The sequence below is a fragment of the Oncorhynchus mykiss genome, chromosome 16, assembly GCF_057628025.1.
Source record: "Oncorhynchus mykiss isolate SJ-2025 chromosome 16, ASM5762802v1, whole genome shotgun sequence".
NCBI classification, from domain to species: Eukaryota; Metazoa; Chordata; class Actinopteri; order Salmoniformes; family Salmonidae; genus Oncorhynchus; species Oncorhynchus mykiss.
Window position 1 is genome coordinate 60,555,768 of NC_143037.1, and position 19,236 is coordinate 60,575,003.

General features: G+C 45.9%; 1 protein-coding gene across 2 annotated transcripts in view; it reads left to right on the forward strand.

Moving 5' to 3' along the window:
• Positions 1-2,035, forward strand: part of LOC110492389 (cadherin-4) — a 571,662-nt gene extending 569,627 nt beyond the window's left edge. For both annotated transcript variants that reach the window (XM_021566660.3, XM_090203553.1), the window contains one exon: positions 446-2,035. In XM_021566660.3, the coding sequence (XP_021422335.3) occupies positions 446-652 (207 nt within the window). In that variant the 3' untranslated portion in view covers positions 653-2,035. The remainder of the gene's footprint in view (positions 1-445) is intronic.
• The last annotated feature ends 17,201 nt before the right edge of the window (positions 2,036-19,236 follow it).

Below are 19,236 nucleotides of genomic sequence, written 5' to 3' on the forward strand. Positions count from 1 at the left end.
TCCTGTTCAAAGTGAATGATGGCAGGCCCATGTGGCAAATGACTTGTTTACATAAAGGGCTACTGTAGCTCTGATTGGCTATAGCACACTGGTAGACTCCTGTGTTGGACGAGACAGGTTTTTTTCTGTTTTATTTACTGCAGTGTCTATTAATCGTCCAAACGCACGGCCGCTCTCCCACTCTATATTGCTATAGAATTTTCACAAATGTCTTAGTATATGTACTTCCCAAACATTCAAATAATTTATGAAAATATGAAAATGACCATACCTAAGTGCTCGCTTGTCAGAAAATGTTTTTTAAAAAATTTCATATTCTTCCTAGGGGTGTATATGAACAGATTTTAATATTGCTAAAATTCTGTCAGTTCCACTTTAACCCCCCTCCCTCCCTACAGGTCAGCCTGTTTACTGTTAACTCTCTCCTCTCTCTATCTCCCTCCAGGGCTTGCGGGCGGCAGACAACGACCCCACAGCCCCTCCATATGACTCCCTCCTGGTGTTTGACTATGAGGGCAGTGGCTCCACGGCCGGATCCGTCAGCTCCCTCAACTCCTCCAGTACAGGGGACCAAGACTACGACTACCTCAACGACTGGGGCCCCCGCTTTAAGAAGCTGGCCGATATGTATGGGGGAGGGGAAGATGACTAGGGCCACGGGGCCCGGTCAAAGATTAACTTCCCCTATCCACCCTACTCAGCTGGTCTGCCATGCTCTCTATGTCTCTACAACCTTGGGGGGGTTCCTCAAATCTCCAACTTTAATACACACCACACACACCAACCAACTGAACTGACCTAGCAACTGACCAATCAATTAAGCAACCGCCATAGTGGACTGTGCAGCAAGGCAGCTTTGGGTCCTACTGTACTGTACTATACTGAGCCCTCTCCTGCTCCAAGGCTGTCTAAGACTGAAATTTATGCTCTCCAGGTTTTTTGGTAGATTATGGGGTTGGTTACTTTTGTTGTGTTTTTTATTTTTTTATTATTTTTTATTATCTCTTGCTGTCTTCACTGTCCTTAAAAGCAAGCTATTTTCTGGTGTTGGGAGGCCATTGGCTCCCCATTTCCGCATCAGCCCCCAGCCGTCCCTTTGCAGATAGTCCAAGCTGCATATTGTGTGACGGGGAAGAAAAGAAAGAGAAACACAGAATGTCAATTCTTTCTTCTGCGTGGAAGGCCCTGGTTTAATCTCTCTGAACTTTGAATTCCATAGAACAGAAGCACTGTTGTTTAAGAAGTGCCTTCAGTGGTGCGTATTTTGTCTGACTCTCGCTAACTCAGGATTGGTTCCCATTTTCTGGGCTAACGTGGGGCACCGCCCCCTTATAACCCCTCAAATCTGACCTTCACGTCCGACTTCCTGTGTGTCATGTTCATCACCCTGTCATGCAACATGGACAGACAGGAGAAGTTGCAGAGGGGATTTGCCTTTGGGGGTGAGGGGGTATCAGGAGAGGGAGTGCTCTATACAAAGACATACATTACCTGTCAAAAGTTTGGACCCACCTACTCATTCAAGGGTTTTCTTTTGATTTTTTCTACATTGAGGAATAATAGTGAAGACATAAAAAATATGAGAACACATATGGAATCATGTAGCGACCAAAAAAGTGCTAAACAAATCAAAATGTATTTTATACTTGAGATTCTTCAAAGTAGCCACCCTTTGCCTTGATGACAGGTTTTGAGCGCCAGAGAGGGGAAGAGGGAGTGCCAGAGAGGAGAAGAGGGAGCGCCAGAGAGGGGAAGAGGGAGCGCCAGAGAGGAGAAGAGGGAGCGCCAGAGAGGAGAAGAGGGAGCGCCAGAGAGGAGAAGAGGGAGCGCCAGAGAGGAGAAGAGGGAGCGCCAGAGAGGGGAAGAGGGAGCGCCAGAGAGGAGAAGAGGGAGCGCCAGAGAGGAGAAGAGGGAGCGCCAGAGAGGAGAAGAGGGAGTGCCAGAGAGGGGAAGAGGGAGCGCCAGAGAGGGGAAGAGGGAGCGCCAGAGAGGAGAAGAGGGAGCGCCAGAGAGGAGAAGAGGGAGCGCCAGAGAGGAGAAGAGGGAGCGCCAGAGAGGGGAAGAGGGAGCGCCAGAGAGGGGAAGCGGGAGCGCCAGAGAGGAGAAGAGGGAGCGCCAGAGAGCGGAAGCGGGAGCGCCAGAGAGGGGAAGCGGGAGCGCCAGAGAGGAGAAGAGGGAGCGCCAGAGAGGAGAAGAGGGAGCGCCAGAGAGGAGAAGAGGGAGCGCCAGAGAGGAGAAGAGGGAGCGCCAGAGAGGAGAAGAGGGAGTGCCAGAGAGGGGAAGAGGGAGCGCCAGAGAGGGGAAGAGGGAGCGCCAGAGAGGAGAAGAGGGAGCGCCAGAGAGGAGAAGAGGGAGCGCCAGAGAGGAGAAGAGGGAGCGCCAGAGAGGGGAAGAGGGAGCGCCAGAGAGGGGAAGCGGGAGCGCCAGAGAGGAGAAGAGGGAGCGCCAGAGAGCGGAAGCGGGAGCGCCAGAGAGGGGAAGCGGGAGCGCCAGAGAGGAGAAGAGGGAGCGCCAGAGAGGAGAAGAGGGAGCGCCAGAGAGGAGAAGAGGGAGCGCCAGAGAGGAGAAGAGGGAGCGCCAGAGAGGAGAAGCGGGAGCGCCAGAGAGGAGAAGAGGGAGCGCCAGTGAGGGGAAGCGGGAGCGCCAGAGAGGGGAAGAGGGAGCGCCAGAGAGGAGAAGAGGGAGCGCCAGAGAGGAGAAGAGGGAGCGCCAGAGAGGGGAAGAGGGAGCGCCAGAGAGGAGAAGCGGGAGCGCCAGAGAGGAGAAGCGGGAGCGCCAGAGAGGGGAAGAGGGAGCGCCAGAGAGGGGAAGAGGGAGTGCCAGAGAGGGGACGAGGGAGCGCCAGAGAGGAGAAGCGGGAGCGCCAGAGAGGAGAAGCGGGAGCGCCAGAGAGGGGAAGAGGGAGCAGGCGTGACAGATGGAGTGCTGCATCAGATGACCTGGCCTCCACAATCACCCACCTCCACAATCAACCAACTCAACCCAATTGAGATGGTTTGGGATGAGTTAGACCGCGAGTGAAGGAAAAGCAGCTAATAAGTGCTCAGCATATGTGGGAACTCCTTCAAGACTGTTGGAAAAGCATTCCAGGTGAAGCTGGTTGAGAGAATGCCAAGCGTGTGCAATGCTTTCATCAAGGCAAGGGGTGACTACTTTGAAGAATCTCAAATGTAAAATATTCCCTACTGTTCAATGGTTTGGGGTCCTTGTTTGTTAATAATAACATCAAATTGATCAGAAATACAGTGTAGACATTGTTAATGTTGTAAATGACTATTGTAGATGGAAATGGCAGATTTTTTATGGAATATCTACATAGGCGTACAGAGGCCCATTATCAGCCATCACTCCTGTGTTCCAATGGCACGTTGTGTTAGCTAATCCAAGTTTATCATTTTAAAAGGCTAATTGATCATTAGAAAACACTTTTGCAGTTATGTTAGCACAGCTCAAAACTGTTGTTCTGATTAGACTAGTTGAGCATCTGGAGCATCAGCATTTGTGGTTTCGATTACAGACTCAAAATGGCCAGAAACAAAGAACTTTCTTCTGAAACTTATCAGTCTATTCTTGTTCTGAGAAATGAAGGCTATTCCATCTGAGAAATTGCCAAGAAACTAAAGATCTTGTACAACGCTGTGTACTACTTCCTTCACAGAACAGCGCAAACGGACTCAAACCAGAATAGAAAGAGGAGCGGGAGCCCCGGTGCACAACTGAGCAAGAGGACAAGTACATTAGTGCCTAGTTTGAGAAAAAGATGCCTCACAAGTCCCTAATGGCAGCTTCATTAAATAGTACCTGCAAACACCAGTCTCAATGTCAACAGTGATGCTGCTGATGCTCCAGATACTCAACTAGTCTAAAGAAGGCCAGTTTTATTGCTTCTTTAATCAGAACAACAGTTTTCAGCTGTGCTCTATACAAAGACATACATTACCTGTCAAAAGTTTGGACCCACCTACTCATTCAAGGGTTTTCTTTTGATTTTTTCTACATTGAGGAATAATAGTGAAGACATAAAAAATATGAGAACACATATGGAATCATGTAGCGACCAAAAAAGTGCTAAACAAATCAAAATGTATTTTATACTTGAGATTCTTCAAAGTAGCCACCCTTTACCTTGATGACAGGTTTTGAGCGCCAGAGAGGGGAAGAGGGAGTGCCAGAGAGGAGAAGAGGGAGCGCCAGAGAGGGGAAGAGGGAGCGCCAGAGAGGAGAAGAGGGAGCGCCAGAGAGGAGAAGAGGGAGCGCCAGAGAGGAGAAGAGGGAGCGCCAGAGAGGAGAAGAGGGAGCGCCAGAGAGGGGAAGAGGGAGCGCCAGAGAGGAGAAGAGGGAGCGCCAGAGAGGAGAAGAGGGAGCGCCAGAGAGGAGAAGAGGGAGTGCCAGAGAGGGGAAGAGGGAGCGCCAGAGAGGGGAAGAGGGAGCGCCAGAGAGGAGAAGAGGGAGCGCCAGAGAGGAGAAGAGGGAGCGCCAGAGAGGAGAAGAGGGAGCGCCAGAGAGGGGAAGAGGGAGCGCCAGAGAGGGGAAGCGGGAGCGCCAGAGAGGAGAAGAGGGAGCGCCAGAGAGCGGAAGCGGGAGCGCCAGAGAGGGGAAGCGGGAGCGCCAGAGAGGAGAAGAGGGAGCGCCAGAGAGGAGAAGAGGGAGCGCCAGAGAGGAGAAGAGGGAGCGCCAGAGAGGAGAAGAGGGAGCGCCAGAGAGGAGAAGAGGGAGTGCCAGAGAGGGGAAGAGGGAGCGCCAGAGAGGGGAAGAGGGAGCGCCAGAGAGGAGAAGAGGGAGCGCCAGAGAGGAGAAGAGGGAGCGCCAGAGAGGAGAAGAGGGAGCGCCAGAGAGGGGAAGAGGGAGCGCCAGAGAGGGGAAGCGGGAGCGCCAGAGAGGAGAAGAGGGAGCGCCAGAGAGCGGAAGCGGGAGCGCCAGAGAGGGGAAGCGGGAGCGCCAGAGAGGAGAAGAGGGAGCGCCAGAGAGGAGAAGAGGGAGCGCCAGAGAGGAGAAGAGGGAGCGCCAGAGAGGAGAAGAGGGAGCGCCAGAGAGGAGAAGCGGGAGCGCCAGAGAGGAGAAGAGGGAGCGCCAGTGAGGGGAAGCGGGAGCGCCAGAGAGGGGAAGAGGGAGCGCCAGAGAGGAGAAGAGGGAGCGCCAGAGAGGAGAAGAGGGAGCGCCAGAGAGGGGAAGAGGGAGCGCCAGAGAGGAGAAGCGGGAGCGCCAGAGAGGAGAAGCGGGAGCGCCAGAGAGGGGAAGAGGGAGCGCCAGAGAGGGGAAGAGGGAGTGCCAGAGAGGGGACGAGGGAGCGCCAGAGAGGAGAAGCGGGAGCGCCAGAGAGGAGAAGCGGGAGCGCCAGAGAGGGGAAGAGGGAGCAGGCGTGACAGATGGAGTGCTGCATCAGATGACCTGGCCTCCACAATCACCCACCTCCACAATCAACCAACTCAACCCAATTGAGATGGTTTGGGATGAGTTAGACCGCGAGTGAAGGAAAAGCAGCTAATAAGTGCTCAGCATATGTGGGAACTCCTTCAAGACTGTTGGAAAAGCATTCCAGGTGAAGCTGGTTGAGAGAATGCCAAGCGTGTGCAATGCTTTCATCAAGGCAAGGGGTGACTACTTTGAAGAATCTCAAATGTAAAATATTCCCTACTGTTCAATGGTTTGGGGTCCTTGTTTGTTAATAATAACATCAAATTGATCAGAAATACAGTGTAGACATTGTTAATGTTGTAAATGACTATTGTAGATGGAAATGGCAGATTTTTTATGGAATATCTACATAGGCGTACAGAGGCCCATTATCAGCCATCACTCCTGTGTTCCAATGGCACGTTGTGTTAGCTAATCCAAGTTTATCATTTTAAAAGGCTAATTGATCATTAGAAAACACTTTTGCAGTTATGTTAGCACAGCTCAAAACTGTTGTTCTGATTAGACTAGTTGAGCATCTGGAGCATCAGCATTTGTGGTTTCGATTACAGACTCAAAATGGCCAGAAACAAAGAACTTTCTTCTGAAACTTATCAGTCTATTCTTGTTCTGAGAAATGAAGGCTATTCCATCTGAGAAATTGCCAAGAAACTAAAGATCTTGTACAACGCTGTGTACTACTTCCTTCACAGAACAGCGCAAACGGACTCAAACCAGAATAGAAAGAGGAGCGGGAGCCCCGGTGCACAACTGAGCAAGAGGACAAGTACATTAGTGCCTAGTTTGAGAAAAAGATGCCTCACAAGTCCCTAATGGCAGCTTCATTAAATAGTACCTGCAAACACCAGTCTCAATGTCAACAGTGATGCTGCTGATGCTCCAGATACTCAACTAGTCTAAAGAAGGCCAGTTTTATTGCTTCTTTAATCAGAACAACAGTTTTCAGCTGTGCTAACATAACTGCAAAAGGGTTTTCTAATGATAAATTAGCTTTTTAAAATTATAAACTTGGATTAGCTAACACAACGTGCCATTGGAACACAGGAGTGATGGTTGCTGATAATGGGCCTCTGTACGCCTATGTAGATATTCCATTAAAAATCTGCCATTTCCATCTACAATAGTAATTTACAACATTAACAATGTCTACACTGTATTTCTGATCAATTTGATGTTATGTTAATGGATATGCTTTTCTTTCAAAAACAAGGACATTTCTAAGTGATCCCAGACTTTGAACGGAAGTGTATTTTGATTTGTTTAACACTTTTTTTGGTTACTGCATGATTCAATATGTGTTATTTAATAGTTGACCAATCAATGTAGAAAATAGTACAAATAAAGAAAACCCTTGAACGAGCACGTGTGTCCAGACTTTTGACTGGTACTGTCTCTCTCCTTAGTCGAAGGACAATTCTTTTATTTCCTTCAAGTCTGAGGTCCTGATAAAAAGCCATCGTCAGTGTCACAATAGGAATCTTCACACAGATACAGGATTGGGACTGTCTTTAGACAACATGTATTTACTGTATTCAAACCATTAGTCATTGCGGCTTTAAAAGCAGTTGAGTTTGGATGGCTTTGTGACTTTGCTTTTTTGAGTTCACATTACTTTGCACTTTTAACTTAATGAGGCTGGGTAGCTCGGAAAAGAGGGAGGAAATGTGAAAGGAAGTAATCCATAGTAGGACGAAGGATGAAGCTGTGTTGTATGGTTCTGTCCACTGTTTCCAAATGTTATTAACATAGACCAACCAGACCACAAGATCACTATGTGTTGAGATAAACTATAGAAATTGTAAAAAGAAAAAGGATGTGAAACTAAATATTTTTGAAGTATTAGTAAACGTCAAACCGTTTGTGCTCCATGTCCTCTTGCACTGCTGGCAGAGAAGACAAAGTGTGAGACACAAAGATTCAAGCGTCGGCTTTTGTGCTGATTCACTGTTGTGTCCTGACACACTTTTAATATACAATCTCTGATGCTGGTCCCTGTCGCAGCAACAACAACAGAGAGAGAGAGAAAAAACTGAGATTCTGTCAGGGACTTCGCACGCACCACCGTCTGTCTCCCCTCAGACATTTTCATTCATATGACATTTTGGTGCAAGAGGTTTCGAAAAACAAGTTGGGGAAAATCTCTCGTATAAACTTTTTGGAAAGAGAAAAAGAAAATAACTGCACCTTTCCAAAGCAGTGTTTCGAAGTGCTAAATCTGTCATAAGATGTTGATATTGAGGAACGGACATTTTATTGTATTTTATGAAAACACCACTACCCATGCATCATCCTATGATACAGTACATTTGCCCCAATGTCATTCCAGTTGAGATTTACACTTGAGAGGAATGTACTTTCTACATACGTGCATTCTCTCTTTTTCTCTCCCTCCTCTCTATCTCTCTCTCTAATAGTAGATTTCATAGAGATTGGGCGAGGTTATGTATTTAATCCATCCTCCAGTTCTCCTCATAATTAAGAGGATGCTGGATTCCTCCAGGTAATCTCCTTGACGAAGAGAGAGAGCTCTAAACTCCTAGATAAGATGTGAGGAGAGGATGACTCAGCCTCCCATGCTCTTCCTCCCAGCTCCCCCTTCACTATCAGGTTATTTCCCTTTACACTGCACCCAGTATCTCTCCCTCACGTCTCCCTTTGGAGAAAAAAGATATGTACAGTATGCCTTACACAGAGAGGGGAGGAAGGGCACTGGAAGAAAATAGAAGTCTCTGAAAGGGGACAAGGTCATATAGGTTATTGGGGGGTGTTATTATAACTGAATAACAGTGAGCCCTCAGAGTGTAGGTAGACCCTAAACCACCTGTGGTGGCTACAGGGTATCAGTGAGAATGACCTTTAACCACCCTCTGATCCTACTGTGTGCCCACAATGCCTCTGGGTGACAGAAGCAGAAACAGGAAGCAGTGTTTAGGCTTTCCACCTCACCTCTCGCCATCACAAAGTAGGATTAGTGCTTCTTTCTCCACTAGAACATCGCTCAGCTCAATGCACACACATGCTCACTTACGTGCACGCACACATAAGCACATACACACATTACACAGCTGTTGCTGTTCGTGATTTATGATTATCTCTTTTTACATAGAAATGTTATACATGTACTTTTTCATACATTTAGTTGTTTTTCACTTTCGCTCTCTTTATGTTCTTCACCCTGTATTTTGTTGTCTTTGTTGTTCGACGAGTAACCTACCGAGCCTGCTCGACAAGCTTCAAATTACCATAAAAGCCATTTGCGTTCACTGAAGATTCTAAGAGACTTGTACGGTCACAGCCATACTTGTTTATGTGTCGCTGTTCAAGATTGACATCATTATTACATTACAAGACATCCTGCAGTACATATTTACACTCACCTTCTCTGGGCATCATCCTACATGTCATCCATATAGATGAGGCCTACTTGCTTTGCTCTAGCCCCATCAGAGACAGTAGAGACTGTATTCAGATATACACCTACCATGGGGGCAGCAAACCAAGACGAGATAGATCCAGGCACTTCATGGTCCCACCTTGCATAATGCTGCTGTCATAAGCACTACATAGCATCATCAAGTGAATGGCCTAATGCCTGTCATAGTGTCTCATTATCACGGCTAGGAGTTATTTGGGGGACAAAGGAAGCCGTGCCATTCCAACACTATGAGAGGGAAGCCAGGGATGGGTTAAATTAAGGTTTTGGAGAAATGAAGGGTTGAATTGGAGGATTAAAAGTTGGACATGTAAATATGCAAAGGTGGTTAGGTTAAATGGATGCGATTGATGTGACAATGACACACAGGGGAACTGGGATCAGGATGTATGGATTTGCGCATCCACGCTTCAGTTTGACATATTGAAGATAGAGTACGCGGGAGGCTTAAGGTGTGCAAATAAATTCCTTGAGTCAAAGCTTGGGGTGAATGATATAGTGGGAGGAACGCAGTATGTTTAGCTAGTGCAGATGTATTTCAGACCTGCTATGTAGTATCTGTATGTACTAGTTACCCCCTTTACCATGAGCCCTGCACACAAACAGTCACTCTGTCTGTCCCTGTCTGTCTGCCTGTCCCTAGAGGGAAGTGGTCATCTTCTTTCAGAGTGGTGTTAGCCTTTGAACCCTCACTGAAGACCACTGATCCTGACAGCGCTCACCAACCCATGGAGTGTACTGCACACTATTCAACTGCAGGAGACTCCAACAGGAGTGAGGTTACAGTGTTAGACATAGCCTTTGCTATCACCAAGCCTGCACCGAAACATGACAGTATTTGAGTCTCTCAAATGGCACCCTATTCCCCATGTAGTGCACTACTGTGGTTGAAGGTAGTGCACTATATGGGGAATAGGGTGTGATTTGAGATACAGCCAGTGTCGTATTGGAGTGATCTTGATGTTGCTCACGTCTGAGTGTACATAATGTAGTAATTGCTTAAAGCTAAACAGATCAAGTTAGGCAAAATATAACTGTACAATTGGAGCTTTTTTGCATGTGTCTTTTTATAATGGGACTGAAGAAGAATTCTATGACGGTTATCATAAAGATCATTTAAAACATGTAGCAGCCCGCATGACCGAGGTTGCTGTCCAGAAGGACTTCTGGTGTGTAACATACTCACATACACTTAAGTAAATAAAATACAAAAAATACACACAAAAAACACAAAATGCTTAAAAAAAAGAATTGCACAGTTATCAAGTTAAAATACTTTTTTTTGTAAACTGTCAACAGCACAAGTATTTTGTAATGTTGTTTGTACCATTTTGTATGAAAAAAAAGAAAAAAAAGGGAAAGAGTCCGTCGTTTTAAGCGTGTGTTTCTAGTGCCACTGCAATCTTGGTTTCCAAATACAGTAACAGTACATATACAGCCTCGCAGATAAACCTTGTAATATAGGAATTGAGCTGGCAAATCCATGTCAGAGCCCCTGTGTTATAAATAAAGTTTCCCCTCCTTATACAAACACTGCTTCCTGTCTCCACATTCTCTTTCTGTTTTGCATGTAAAGTTGTTGATGATGATGATGATTATGAACAAAGACACAGATTATGTTACTATTTTCAAATACTTTCACTGTGTTTGATCCCAGTTTAGTTCTGTTTCAAATTAACTCCAGCAATGGTTTCTCTTTCGAGACACAAATGATCATCTATAAGCGAACAAAAACCAAGCGATAACGAACAGCGAACACTAGCCTATAAGCATAACGTGTGCTCGAGCTTTTTTCTCCTCCATATTGGTAAAACATATTCTCATTTGTTATGACCATTTCTGCTGTTTACTATTCCAGTTAACTCACCTATGTTTGAGCCAGTTTATCAACTCACTGATATGTGTCTCCGTCTCCCAGCCTTTAGCATCAGGGGAGCGCAGATTGAACCTGAGGGTAGTTATGTGATTTGGTAACTGCATTTGATTATGGCCCCGGAAAGGCAGAATGCAATTTGATGGGAGGCCCCTAGCCTCGTATAGAGTAACACTCACCTTGATAGAGTGAGCGTGCAAACTGCATGATAACTGGATTACAAGAACCCATCAGCCAAGACCCAGACTAGGGGGCGTCTTGTGTGTGTGTGTGTTGGGCGGGTGGCCTGGATTTCCAACGACCTTGATCAAAATGCTATCAATCCTCATGTTTTCAGGCAGAGGACTGATTCCGAGGCTCACTGGGGGAAAAAACACTCACTCAAACACATGCGCACACACACAAGCATGCACATACACACCCAGGGTACAGCAGGGAATTTCTACTGGGGAATTACTCCGCTTTCACGTCAATGGTACAATACAACTTTATTGGTGATGCACTGAAGACAGTATGACTTCAAAGTTAAACTTAATGTTAAACATTATGATTTATTTCACTAAAACAACAATGAACAAATCAATTAACAAACAACTGCGAATAATGAACAAATCAATTAACTGCATTTGTCTTCTCTCTCCCTGAGCTTTTACAAGGTGTGGGAATGGAGTCTGTACCAACTGCAGCTGATGCTATGAAAATAAGAATAAAGCCAATATGCTAATACATGGCAAGATGGGTACAGATTGTATTTTCCTAGGGGTCTATTCGTATTGCGAAAGTTCAGAGTTACAGCGTAATTGACATTTAAAGGCAATGTTCCCGCAATCTGTAATGCTTCAGTGATACAGATTGAATAGAGCCCCCTAATGTACTGCTCAACGCTTGATTTATACGCTGGCGCTTAAGGTTGTGTTACCATAATAACCTACTCGCCACTCAATTGCAATCATTGATATATAGTTACTGCTGTCCAGATAACACAATAGTAAATTGAAGACTGGCAAAAGTATGGACAAACAAACATCTTTGAGAGAAAACAGAAGATCAGTTTGAGAGAACAGACTCCCCACCCAGATGAGGAGAGGAGTCAGATAGCGGGCGCTGAGATGGACCTCCAGCAGTACTGTTACCAGGGCAGGTCAATGAAACAGCAGCTCCTCCACATCGATTGGCCTGTCACTGGACATCAATGCACAAGCAGACAGAATATCCCCCACCGGAGCCAATCCAAGTTCCAGACACACACACACACACACACACACACACACACACACACACACACACACACACACACACACACACACACACACACACACACACACACACACACACACACACACCCCTTCACAATGCCCTCCATCAATACCCCACCTACGGTGAGAATCTGCAGGAAGCCTGATCTATTTGAATCAATCACCTGCTCTCTGACACACAGACATGCTCATCTGGAATAAGGACACGGTTAGGCAGAGAGACCGAGGGCGGAGGACGATTGTTAAAGAGAGAGAAAACAGAGGGGTGCAGTTAAAATAAGTTGTGCTCAGCAGTTAAATGTCAAGGTTGACAGGATGAGGCAGTATAGATTAACCCAGCCAGGTAGCCTATGGTTATCTGGAACAAACCATGCTGCTACATTTTGACCCATTATGGATTCATAGAGGTAGGTTGTCTAGGATCATATTGATCAAATGAAGCAGCGTTTTTCTTGCCGTATAGCAACCTGTGTTGTGATAATTGCATTGTTTGGTCTATAACCTGTTCGTTTAAATGCCTTGCCACTGTGATATGTTGGCCTAAGGCCGAGGCAATAAGAAGACACAGTGGCAGAATAAATTCAACCAGACCTTTGTTTCATCACAAAACCAGAGAGCAACCTCTGTCTGGTGAAGTCCACAAAGCATAATGCATGTAACCAATAATTACATGACCTACAGCACCGTCAAGCAAGTAAATGTTCCGGATATTTTTGGACTACTAAACAACTATTGATTTAGAACAACCGCAAGTCACAAAGAAAACAGGAGCTGCCTCCACAATTCCAGCACCATTTCAACTTCAACATTTCAACATCATCAACTAAAATATGACAAAAACGATTTTGTCCAATCAATGTAAGCTGAATATGATGTGGCTGTCCATGGTTCTGATTTCTGTGTGTGTGTGTTTGAACGTATGTGTCCCCCCTATCTACGTATATGTGCAAGTAGAAATTACATGTTGACTGACCCTACTTGTAGAGAAACGCCAATGTCATCCTCCTCTCTTTCATGTTGACGAAACGGTCTATGACTGTCATATAGTACACGGTTTTCGTTTTTGTTGTTTGTCCTAGGCTACCTGGCTAAAATGCTTGCTTGCTAGCTGAACTTCCTTTCATGGGCAACGATGAGCCAGCCAGTTACCATTAGCCTACTACATATTGAACTTCCATCCTTTCAGGCCAGGGCTACAATGTATGGTTGGATCCGAATCCGAGAATTAAAACCAAGTCCAAATCCCTATCTCCATCTATGGCTAATTTAAGAAACGGCCAATTTTAGCTAGGCTAGCTATACACGAGGACAATGACACAATGAGATGCAACAATTCAAGTTTTTCTGGCAATGACGTTTTGCTTTGATCTGATGTGATTGGTGTTAAGCCAAATCCAAAATGGCTTCCCTTGACACTGTTTTTTGGTGCACCAGGACCATTCACAGTTGAGCTCACTCAGTTTACCTCAATGCTGATTGACTATAAAAAAAAAAATGTATTATCAAGGGAGGCTAAATCCTCGCTGGCTTCCCTTACATTCAATGCTATGAGTTTCATGACTTGGGATGAGACCCAGATGCAGACACTTGAGGTAAATGGTTCAAGTCTCAGAGATTTATTGAATATCCACTGGCAGGCCAAAGGCAGGTCGAGGACAGGCAGGGGTTCATAATCCTGGTAATAGTTGGCAGACGTAGACGGCAGGCAGGCTCAGGGTAAGGACAGGAAAAACAGGTTGTAACCAGGGGGACTAGAACAGAAGCCAGAAAGAGGAAAATACCACGGAGAAAGACGCTGGCACGACTTGACAGGACAAGACAAGCTGGCAACAGACAAACTGAAAACGCAGGTATAAATTCACAGGCGATAATGGCGAAAAACGGGAGACAAGCATGGGGGACAAGCACAAAACAGGTGAAACAGATCAGGGTGTGACAATGGGTGGCAACAATGTCATACTTATTTTGACCAGACAGCATCAGATAGATGGGCTACACATACAGAGACAGAATGGCTCACTCGGATGCTTTCTCTGGTGAGATACATTCAGCCTCTTGCGAATTTAATAATTATGAAACACAGATAGACGAAAGATATATATATATTTTTTTATTGGTCAATTTTTGGTGGAAGAGTGGCTTCCCTTGGCATTTGTGAATACAGGCCACTGATTCCATATAATACTTGTATGAGATAAATATTAACAACATTTGACAAACGTATGCTACAATTGGAGAACATTTCATTAGCTTGGCTCTACATCCAAGTCGTGCTGTGTTCGAAAATATACAGTCCACAGAAAAACACTCATTCAACTCCACTAACATCTTAGTGTTAATGTACTATCCGGAGAGGGTCATATTGACCGATGGAGCCCGACCATGTTCTTACCAGAGAGGGTCATATTGACCTATGGAGCCCGACCATGTTCTTACCAGAGAGGGTCATATTGACCTATGGAGCCCGACCATGTTCTTACCAGAGAGGGTCATATTGACCTATGGAGCCCGACCATGTTCTTATCAGAGAGGGTCTTATTGACCTATGGAGCCCGACTGTTCATGTTCTTACATGAGAGGGTCATATTGACCTATGGAGCCCGACCATGTTCTTACATGAGAGGGTCATATTGACCTATGGAGCCCGACCATGTTCTTACCAGATAGGGTCATATTGACCTATGGAGCCCGACTGTTCATGTTCTTACCAGAGAGGGTCATATTGACCTATGGAGCCCGACCATGTTCTTACCAGAGAGGGTCATATTGACCTATGGAGCCCGACTGTTCATGTTCTTACCAGAGAGGGTCATATTGACCTATGGAGCCCGACCATGTTCTTACCAGATAGGGTCATATTGACCTATGGAGCCCGACTGTTCATGTTCTTACCAGAGAGGGTCATATTGACCTATGGAGCCCGACCATGTTCTTACCAGATAGGGTCATATTGACCTATGGAGCCCGACTGTTCATGTTCTTACCAGAGAGGGTCATATTGACCTATGGAGCCCGACCATGTTCTTACCAGATAGGGTCATATTGACCTATGGAGCCTGACTGTTCATGTTCTTACCAGAGAGGGTCATATTGACCTATGGAGCCCGACTGTTCATGTTCTTACCAGAGAGGGTCATATTGACCTATGGAGCCTGACTGTTCATGTTCTTACCAGAGAGGGTCATATTGACCTATGGAGCCCGACTGTTCATGTTCTTACCAGATAGGGTCATATTGACCTATGGAGCCTGACTGTTCATGTTCTTACCAGAGAGGGTCATATTGACCTATGGAGCCCGACCATGTTCTTACCAGAGAGTGTCATATTGACCTATGGAGCCCGACCATGTTCTTACCAGATAGGGTCATATTGACCTATGGAGCCTGACTGTTCATGTTCTTACCAGATAGGGTCATATTGACCTATGGAGCCCGACTGTTCATGTTCTTACCAGAGAGGGTCATATTGACCTATGGAGCCCGACCATGTTCTTACCAGATAGGGTCATATTGACCTATGGAGCCCGACTGTTCATGTTCTTACCAGAGAGGGTCATATTGACCTATGGAGCCCGACCATGTTCTTACCAGATAGGGTCATATTGACCAATGGAGCCCGACTGTTCATGTTCTTACCAGAGAGGGTCATATTGACCTATGGAGCCCGACTGTTCATGTTCTTACCAGAGAGTGTCATATTGACCTATGGAGCCTGACTGTTCATGTTCTTACCAGAGAGGGTCATATTGACCTATGGAGCCCGACCATGTTCTTACCAGAGAGGGTCATATTGACCTATGGAGCCTGACTGTTCATGTTCTTACCAGAGAGGGTCATATTGACCTATGGAGCCCGACCATGTTCTTAACAGAGAGGGTCATATTGACCTATGGAGCCCGACCATGTTCTTAACAGAGAGGGTCATATTGACCTATGGAGCCCGACCATGTTCGTACCAGAGCGGGTCATATTGACCTATGGAGCCCGACCATGTTCTTACCAGAGAGGGTCATATTGACCTATGGAGCCTGACTGTTCATGTTCTTACCAGAGAGGGTCATATTGACCTATGGAGCCCGACCATGTTCTTAACAGAGATGGTCATATTGACCTATGGAGCCCGACCATGTTCTTAACAGAGAGGGTCATATTGACCTATGGAGCCCGACCATGTTCTTAACAGAGAGGGTCATATTGACCTATGGAGCCCGACCATGTTCTTAACAGAGAGGGTCATATTGACCTATGGAGCCCGACCATGTTCTTAACAGAGAGGGTCATATTGACCAATGGAGCCCGACCATGTTCTTACCAGAGAGGGTCATATTGACCTATGGAGCCTGACTGTTCATGTTCTTACCAGAGAGGGTCATATTGACCTATGGAGCCCGATCATGTTCTTACCAGAGAGGGTCATATTGACCTATGGAGCCCGACCATGTTCTTACCAGAGAGGGTCATATTGACCTATGGAGCCTGACTGTTCATGTTCTTACCAGAGAGGGTCATATTGACCTATGGAGCCCGACCATGTTCTTACCAGATAGGGTCATATTGACCTATGGAGCCCGACCATGTTCTTACCAGAGAGGGTCATATTGACCTATGGAGCCTGACTGTTCATGTTCTTACCAGAGAGGGTCATATTGACCTATGGAGCCCGACTGTTCATGTTCTTACCAGAGAGGGTCATATTGACCAATGGAGCCCGACTGTTCATGTTCTTACCAGAGAGGGTCATATTGACCAATGGAGCCCGACTGTTCATGTTCTTACCAGAGAGGGTCATATTGAACTATGGAGCGCGACTGTTCATGTTCTTACCAGAGAGGGTCATATTGACCTATGGAGCCCGACCATGTTCTTACCAGATAGGGTCATATTGACCTATGGAGCCCGACTGTTCATGTTCTTACCAGAGAGGGTCATATTGACCTATGGAGCCCGACCATGTTCTTACCAGAGAGGGTCATATTGAACTATGGAGCGCGACTGTTCATGTTCTTACCAGAGAGGGTCATATTGACCAATGGAGCCCGACCATGTTCTTACCAGAGAGTGTCATATTGACCTATGGAGCCCGACCATGTTCTTACCAGAGAGGGTCATATTGACCTATGGAGCCCGACCATGTTCTTACCAGAGAGGGTCATATTGACCAATGGAGCCCGACTGTTCATGTTCTTACCAGAGAGGGTCATATTGACCTATGGAGCCCGACTGTTCATGTTCTTACCAGAGAGGGTCATATTGACCTATGGAGCCCGACCATGTTCTTACCAGAGAGGGTCATATTGACCTATGGAGCCCGACTGTTCATGTTCTTACCAGAGAGGGTCATATTGACCAATGGAGCCCGACTGTTCATGTTCTTACCAGAGAGGGTCATATTGAACTATGGAGCCTGACTGTTCATGTTCTTACCAGAGAGGGTCATATTGAACTATGGAGCGCGACTGTTCATGTTCTTACCAGAGAGGGTCATATTGACCTATGGAGCCCGACCATGTTCTTACCAGAGAGTGTCATATTGACCTATGGAGCCCGACCATGTTCTTACCAGAGAGGGTCATATTGACCAATGGAGCCCGACTGTTCATGTTCTTACCAGAGAGTGTCATATTGACCTATGGAGCCCGATCATGTTCTTACCAGAGAGGGTCATATTGAACTATGGAGCCTGACTGTTCATGTTCTTACCAGAGAGGGTCATATTGACCTATGGAGCCCGACCATGTTCTTACCAGAGAGGGTCATATTGACCTATGGAGCCCGACTGTTCATGTTCTTACCAGAGAGGGTCATATTGACCTATGGAGCCCGACTGTTCATGTTCGTACCAGAGAGGGTCATATTGAACTATGGAGCCCGACCATGTTCGTACCAGAGCGGGTCATATTGACCAATGGAGCCCGACCATGTTCTTACCAGAGAGGGTCATATTGACCAATGGAGCCCGACTGTTCATGTTCTTACCAGAGAGGGTCATATTGACCTATGGAGCCCGATCATGTTCTTACCAGAGAGGGTCATATTGACCTATGGAGCCCGACCATGTTCTTACCAGAGAGGGTCATATTGACCTATGGAGCCCGACCATGTTGTTACCAGAGAGGGTCATATTGACCTATGGAGCCCAACCATGTTCTTACCTATCTCCTCATCCACTTGAGCTTTAATGACATACTGGGATGTGAGAAGTGTTGACGTGCTGAATGCACCGAGGTGTCTGTTTAAACTACTAGCACACAGCTCAGACACACATGCATACCCCACAAGACATGTCACCAGAGGTCTCATCACAATCTCCAAGTCAGGAACAGATCCATGCCTACATTGAACTCTGTTCCACATCAGGTAACTGATGCAAGCACTAGAATCAGATTTAAAAACTTTATGGAACAGTGTGATGTTGTATTGTAGATATGTGATAGTAGAGTAGTGGCTTCAGGGAACACAATGTGTTGTGAAAAGTGTTATGAAATGTAAGGTCATGTAATATTTAAAATTGTATTTAACTGCCTTAATGTTGCTGGACCCCAGAAAGAGTATCTGCTGCCCATGGGGATGGGCAATGGGGATCCTTAATAATTACAAAAATACTAATACAGTACTGTTTAGTGAAATAAGACCATACCACAACACTTCAGAGGGAATATAGGTGATGCTGCTAAATATATCACACAAGAAGATATGTAGTTGTCAAGAAAGGGCAGCAGGAAACCCCATGCTTCTATCAGATTATTTTGAAATCCCCTTCTCACATATTGGCCCCGTTATAAATGTTTTTGACTGAACCAAAGTCATTGTCACAGCTCATAGTAGCTCACACGGTTTACATGAATAAGACGTTAGCCGTTAAAGGACACAACAAACAAACATGTTTTTTTCTTCAGAGAAGCTGAAGTCTTACATTTAGACCCTTGCTCCTGAAAACAAGGTATTTAAAAAATACACCAACCCAACTGTGCACACAAATCACTGTGAAGAGCATGCTGAGTGATCACCAGCAAGAAAACACTGTTTGCCTCAACATCTATCACTTGTAATCAGAGGTGTTTGTTTTGACATGTAAATCAGAACACATCATGATGATGCAAATTACTGTAATTATCTATCGCTCACCCACCACCTCAATACAATGTTAACTTTGCAAAGACTTCGCAAACTTTGCAAAAACTCTCTGCACATATACTGTAGTGACAGAGAGTGGCAAAGAATATGAGGGAGCGAGAGAGAGAGAGAGAGAGCGGGAGAGA